Raw genomic sequence first — 7,107 nt, forward strand, 5'->3', positions numbered from 1 at the left:
ATACTCTTAAGGACCAAATAATTGTTTTAATACGGGGCTACGGGGCAGATAGCGATTAGACATGAAAAGCCTGATTTTTTTCTACAATTTTAGGGCAGTAAAGCTTTGAGATCACATTTTCTAAAGCGTTGGCTACCAGCAGGTTGCACTTTGAAGATGATGGATGTGCCTTCATGCTGTTTGTCTGGAGGAATAGCCCCAAATGAACAGCTCTGTCTTCTCAAATGAGCTTTGTCTGTGTGCATTGGGGTCCAAGTTCCATTTCCAGCCATGCCTTGGGTGAATTCTTCTCCTGTGTGGATTACCCCCTCTTGTTTCCAAGTGTCAGAGATCAGGTTGTCTTGGTCCAAGTTCTCCAGAAATTCTTTCTGCACCAGCAGAGAGTTTGGAAAATGCTCTCAGACCTGGTTGTTCTTCCATTACTCTGTGTCCTGGGGTGGTGGGAGGTCATCAGGCCCTTGGGCTGCAGGCATTCAAGCACTTGTCACAGCAGCAGGTCAGCCTGCCCCTGGACCTGTCCTCAGTCTGGCCCTGACACTGCCTGGGGGGGTTTAAATGTCTGCCTCTTGAGCAGGAGCATCTCAGAGAGATTTAGGTCAGGCCTTGCTGCTCTGGGAGCAGCAGGATCCTGGCACCGCTCAGGGACACAGGCACAGCTGCAATTCTGCTGCAGAACTGCAGAAAATGGGCTTTAACTGGGAGAAATGTCCCAGCCCGAGAGGAGGGGACCTTCTGGAGTTAATGATGGGGAAACTCCCTGTGTGTCCTTGTGCTGGATGCTCAGAGCTCTTGGAAAGCTCCTGGCAGAGCTGCTGTGAGTCAGCACAGCTGACAGGAGCAGCAGGACCTGGGTCATGGGCCCTGGAGATCTCTGTGAGTTTGGACTCAGCTGTAACACCAGCACGTTTGGGCTGCAGGAGGGAGGAGCTGCAAGGGAATTGCTTAAACTGCAGGGAAACCTTGCCAGTATTGTGGCTGCCCCATCCATGGCAGTGCCCAAGGCCAGGCTGGACGGGGCTTGGATCACCCTGGGACAGTGGAGGTGTCCCTGCCCCTGGCAGGGGTGGCACTGGATGGGCTTTGAGGTCCCTTCCCACCCAAACCCGTCCATGACTCCATGACTGTGTTGTGAGCTCTTCTTCAAATCTTTCTTTAAGCCTTCACCTCAGTATTCTGGGGAAGGTTATCTGAATTTTAATCTGAATTAAGTGTTTGATGGAACTGCAGGGGTCAGAACAGAATGCATGATGTGAATGATGCAGAACCTGTGAGGTGAAGGAGAGGTCCCAGCCTCTGAGCAGGGAGGTGCCATGTTCCCTGCGTGAGGAGAGGGGAGAGCTGCACCTGCTCTGACAATTAAATGGGTGTCATTAGTGTCATTAACCCTACTAACATCATTAACGTGGCAGCAAAGGGAGAGGGGCCTTTGGGACACAGCTGGGGCAGGGTGCACAGGGGGATGTGTTATTGTAAATGCAGGTGAACCCGGTGGGCAGAAATGCTGATGTGCAACTCCAGTTCAGGAGGCTGAATGATTTCTTTATCAGAACTATGCTGTAATACATTAATATACTATTTAAAGGAGATACTAGAACCATATACTTACTTTTTCTAACTACTATATTTAACTAACACACAACTCGTGACCCTCTCTGAGAGTCCAGACACAGGTGGATTTGGTTGGTCCTTAGGCTTACACAATCTTCACTAGAATTTAATCAAGCAACCACCCCAGGTAAACAATTCTCCAAACACATTCTACACGGGAAAAATAAGGAGCAGAAATAGAAATTGTTTTCTCTTTCTTCTTTCTGTGTTCCCCTTTGAAAAAATCCTGAGAGAGAAGAATGTGTCTGCTACAATGTGCGAGGGCAGCTCTGTGTCAGGGGTGTCCCGGGTGTCAGGGGTGTCCCAGGTGTCACACGCTGTGCTCTCTCTGTTCTCCTCCAGTCCGACGGGACCATCCTGGCCATCGCCCTGCTGATCCTCTTCCTCCTGCTGGCCTTGGCTCTGCTCTGGTGGTTCTGGCCCCTCTGCTGCACCGTGGTAAGTGACAGAAATCACCAGCACCAAGCAGCATTTCAGTAAAAAATGAGGGGGGAGGAGGCAGAGTTTTCCACAGGACTGATCCCAGGATTTCTGCCACTGCAGGCTCTGCCTGGGGCTCCTGTTTCATCTGCCCAGCCATGGATTAGACCCATGTGTCCAACACCCAAACCTTGTCAGGAGCCTTTTAGCCCTGTGTTGTGGTCACAAAATGGAAATAGTTTGCAGAAATGTATTCCTTGCCCTGCCTGGTGTGGATGTTCTAACCCTGGTGCCAGCATCCCCGTGCTGGAGGGCTCCTGTCGAAGGGCAGGACTGACAACCCACACTGGGTTCTGCCTCAGGTGCCAGGAGAAGACATTGCTGGGTGTCCAGATTTTTGCAAGATGACCTGTGTTTCCTGGATCGCCGTGTCTGAAAAGCACTTTGAATGTCACAGTGACAGTGGCAGTGGAAGTCTGACTGGGCTTCAGTGAGCTTTGTCTTTCCTCCAGGCCCTTTCACAAAAGTTCAGCTGCACAATCACAGAGCTCAAGCTTTAAAAGGGCAGAGAGAAATCAGGAGGAAAAACAGGGGAGAAGGAAGGGGTGAAGGGAGGCAAGAAGGGAATCACAGGACTGGAGATGAGCTCTCATCTGCCGTGACTGCTGTCTGTCTGTCCCACCCTGAGCATCCCTGCTGAGCCTGGCTCTGCCTTTCCCAGCGAGGATCAGGGCGAGGGCTCTTTGCTGTGGAGCTCCCCATGCAGGGAAGCTCTGCTCTTGGTTTGATCTTGTTTGTGCTGCAAATGTAGACCAAGAATTAGGGACACACAAATGTCAGCAGGACTGGAGCCTGGGTTTGTGTCTGGCTGCCTGTCACCTTTCACAAGCTGCTTTCAAGGCTGCCCAAACTGGCCCCAGTTTCTGGGTCACCATCGTTATTCCTGATTTTAAATCACAGACCCGGTGTTGTAAATTTGCACCATGCTGTAGCAAACCTAACAGTGCAGGGCAGAGAGCTTTGGGGCCACACACTGCAGGAGCCGCTCTGTGCTGTGTCATCCAGAACAAGGATGGAAATCTTGCAGGAAAAATCTTAGTTGTCTATTTCTGTTCCTGGCTGAAAATGGGGATAAAACGCTTCTCTTCACAGTAGTTTGGCACCTCAGTCCCAAGATGAAAACCAGAATGGAAAAAATATTTATCTGGACTTTCAGAACAATAAAAAAAAAAAGGTTCTAAAATTGGCCAGAGGACTAGCAGCGTGGTAGGTTGCTCAGATTTATTTGTCTAAACTAGATGGCACGTTCCCAGGGGAGCTGGGCCAGCTTTTTGTTGGCACATCTGCATGGAAGTCAGGGGAGATGTGCCCTGTGCACACTGGGATCTGGAGAACTGAGGGGATAGAGGGAAAATGCTCTCAGTGATGCTGCTGGTTTGAGGTTCTGTGAAGCAGAAAGATGAGGCTGATGAGAAAAAGGCATAAATAAAAGCAGCAGGGCATGGAGGGGATGTGGAGCTGTCATGAGGGCACCGTGGCTCTGCTGCAGTGGAATCATGTGAGGACAGTGGTCATGTAACAGCCCCGAGTGTGAAAAACAGTCCAGATAAGCAAGGTGGGTGCAGCAGAGAGAGGGAGTCTCTGGTCCACATGAATCTTTAAAAGCTTAATATTTTCCAGATTTAAATTCTCCACTTAAAACATTTGCTGCAGATAAAAGCTTTTCCTCACTCTCCTCCTTTACCTCCCACGTTCCCTCCTAGCAAGTGGGGACTATCTCACTGATATTTCTCCAGCGTAGTCAAACACTTCCCTGTAGCTGTTGGAAGGATTTTATTCCAAGAGCCTGCAGGAAATCTCTTCCACCTCTCCGGGAGGGCATCCGGTGTGTTTGGCAGAGAGCAGCAGCCAGGATGCCTCAGTGTGCACCGCTCACCCAAAAACGCCGCGGAATCGGAGATAAACCCTGGAGGAGCGCCCAGCCTGTCAGGGATGGCGAAAGGGAGCCCAGCAGAGCTCTGGCTGCTCTGGAAGTGGCACGGGGAGGAATGCAGAGCTGTCAGGAGTGAATTAAGGGCAGAGGAACTGCCTTGCACAACAGCCCAGAGCTCCAACCTCGAATAACCAAACCGCAGACCCCGAGACATCGCCGTGGATTCCAGCCCAGGGACGTCTCCGAGATAATTGGGGATGTGTCAGGGGAAAAAGGAAAAAAAACACAACAAACTCTTCTCTTACCAAGTATAAATCTGTTTCTGAGCGACAAGCACATTTCTAAACCCTGAAATTCCTCTTGGCGTGCTTTTTAATTAAATAGGAGTCATTACTATCCAGCAGTTCTTCAGGAAAGACACTGAGCCAGCTTCATCCCTGGAGTAAATGGACTGGAGTCAACAGACTCACTCTGGAGGTTTATCTGGAGCCCAGTATCTCCTTGGCACTCGTCCATGAAGGAATGCTGTTTCCAAATGCATCCAAGTTTATTGGTCTCAGAAGGGCTCTGGGATGAAGCCTGGAATTCAGCACTCGCTTTACAGTAGAGGCAATTGTTGCTTAGTAGATCAGAACAATAATAACTCTTTGCTGTGCCTGATGTACCAGCACAGGCAGAATTCCCCTGGATACCTGTGGAGGATATTACAAAAGCATGGGAGGCAGGAGGAACCTCTCCAAAGGTTGTGGGAGGTTCACTGAAGAACAGAAAACAAAGGAGCAATTCTGCCGTGCTGAACTCCCCAAACTGGGCTCGTAACAAGAAGGATGGCAAGAAGGAAACGAATCCACAGACACCTCCAGCAGGGTGACCCCACCTTTCCTGAGCTGAGCAGATCTGCCAGGCAGCAGATCCCAGCAGATCCCAGCTCCTGGCTGTCCCCAGGCACTGCTGGTCTTCCCATCCCTCCTCTTTCCTGAGCCCAGCACAGCCTGGAGCAGTCCAGACATCCACAGCAGGAGCCGTGTGTGCAGGAGGCTGTTCAGCTGCCCAGGGCTGGACTTGTCCTGGGCAGGAGGCCAGCCTGAGCCTCAGGTTTAATGGTGATATAAATCAGATAGCTTTTAATGTAGAGGTAAGCCAAGGAGATAATAAACCCCAAAACTGTCCTCAGGAGACACGTTGTTAGGTTGGCTTGGGAATGGAGCTGCCTCAAGTGTTGGGATGTTCAGTGAAGGCAGAATTAATGTAATAGCTGGAAGGCTTGGCTCTGCTGGGAGGGTCTCCCTCTGCTGGGAGGGTCTCCCTTGCTGGGATGGTGCTCATCCATCACACCTCCTCCAGGTTTGAGCCTTTGCCTCCCTTCTGCAGCCACGCAGGGTGGCCTGAGGGGCTGGGCTGGGTTATTTGCCCACGTAGGAAATCTGCCCCACCTCGCTTATTTTCATACTACAGTGATTTCAAATGCAGGGGTGTGGCTGGCAGATAAACGAGGTGTTGGTATTTAGGCACCTAACAGCAGTTTTTAACTTTAAAGCTGTTTTCTGGAAGTAAGCTTGGAAGAACCCAGCAATCTGTTTGGCTCTCAGTCTGTACTGCAGCTGACCAGAAGGTTTGGAAACAAAAAGCTGGATGGAGAAAATACAGAAAATATAGATTAAAACCACATGGCCAAAGTGGTGGAGGAGAAGGGGAGGAAATGCATGGGCTCTGCAGAGCTATAAAATGGCAGGGTCCCTGCTGGCTGGCTGGAGATTCCTTACAAAGATCCCTGGATTCTGATTCCCACCCTCTCCCCCGAGCACACCAGGCACAGCCCCTCTGCAGTTGTGTTCATCTGGGGGGAAGGGAGCACAGGACCACTCAACCAGAAGATTCCCCAGGAGTCAGTGAGTGAGGGCAAGGGCTCCTGTGCACAGCTCCAAGTGGCCACCGTGGTTTTCCTTTGCCCAGAAAAGGGATTTCATTCCTATGGTCTTCCAAAGAAAGTGGGTCAGACACCTGGACATTCCCCAGTGGCTCTGAACTGGTTTGTCTCTGTGAGTGGAGCAGCCCAGGAGAGGGAAGGACCTGTGCAGTCACTGCATTTCTGCTGCATTCCCTGCAGGCAGGCTCCAAACTGTGCCAGGGTTCATGAAAATGGAGCCTTTTTCTCTCCGTGATGGCCTGTCTTTCAGAAGTGGATGATTTTGACATGTGCTGTGATCCTGCACTGAATTTTGGTTTGTGCAGCTCCCCTCCAAATCTCTGGGGTGAAGCAGCCTGTTCTTGTGGTTTAATCAGTTAAAGCTGAGCTTCCTGAACCTGCTCCCAGGCTGACAGGAGAGGGGAACTGAAAAGGATGAGTTAACCTTCCACTGGACTTCCTTTACCTCTTACTTGCATTTCTGAGAAGAAGATTGTATTTTATTGCAGCTGAAGAAATTGGGACAGGCCCCTGCTTGTGTCAGCTTTGAAGTGTAGAGCAGATCTCCAAGGGTTTCATGGATACTGAGAAGACACAGAAGATGTGGCAGAAATAAAAAGGAAATGTTCCTTTTCCCAACTCATACCTCAAATATGAAGCAGTCACAGGACTGAGAGGTCAAAACTATAAATATGGAAGGGGAAAAAAATAGGAAATTAGTCAGATGGATGATAGTTAATGCTATTAAAATCCTTGTTTATTAAGACAGCAAGAATATATATTCGGTGTTTTCCAGAAGAGTGAAGGTAATTAAGGACAAGAAGAATCTGCTCAGTTCACAGCGTGCTTCCAAACTGTAGTCCTAATTAGAGGCAAAGTCCTTTATTTCTTCTTTTGTACTGTTTGCTTCATTTTAAATGATGATCTGTCCCATCCTAAAGCAGATATGCTCCTCTGACAAGAAACATATTGCCCCAGTTTATCATCTAAAACTCCAGGGATAGTTACTGTGGGATTGCTGGACACTGAGTGCTGGTGGAGATTTCTGGGCTCCCAGGACGGAAACCATCCCAGACACATTCCTGGAACATGCAAAATTTGGACTCAGCATGTGCTTTCTTGTGCCTGAGTGGCTACAGAAATTTCAGGACAACAGAAAATTCATCCTTCCCGATGTTTTTAACCTTCCTGGAGGTGGCTAATAGCATTCCTGTGCTTTGCCACCGGGTTATCCATCAGA

The 7,107-nt window shown here is 49.6% G+C and overlaps 1 protein-coding gene across 1 annotated transcript in view; it reads left to right on the forward strand.

Annotated features, from left to right (window-relative positions):
- Positions 1 to 4,892, forward strand: part of LOC137463273 (anthrax toxin receptor 1-like) — a 37,605-nt gene extending 32,713 nt beyond the window's left edge. The window contains exons 13-14 of the mRNA XM_068174368.1: positions 1,951 to 2,046; positions 4,346 to 4,892. Coding sequence (XP_068030469.1) covers positions 1,951 to 2,046; positions 4,346 to 4,537 — 288 coding nt within the window. The 3' untranslated portion in view covers positions 4,538 to 4,892. The remainder of the gene's footprint in view (positions 1 to 1,950; positions 2,047 to 4,345) is intronic.
- Positions 4,893 to 7,107: the final 2,215 nt, after the last annotated feature.

This window comes from Anomalospiza imberbis, chromosome 28 (assembly GCF_031753505.1).
Source record: "Anomalospiza imberbis isolate Cuckoo-Finch-1a 21T00152 chromosome 28, ASM3175350v1, whole genome shotgun sequence".
Classification (NCBI taxonomy): Eukaryota; Metazoa; Chordata; class Aves; order Passeriformes; family Viduidae; genus Anomalospiza; species Anomalospiza imberbis.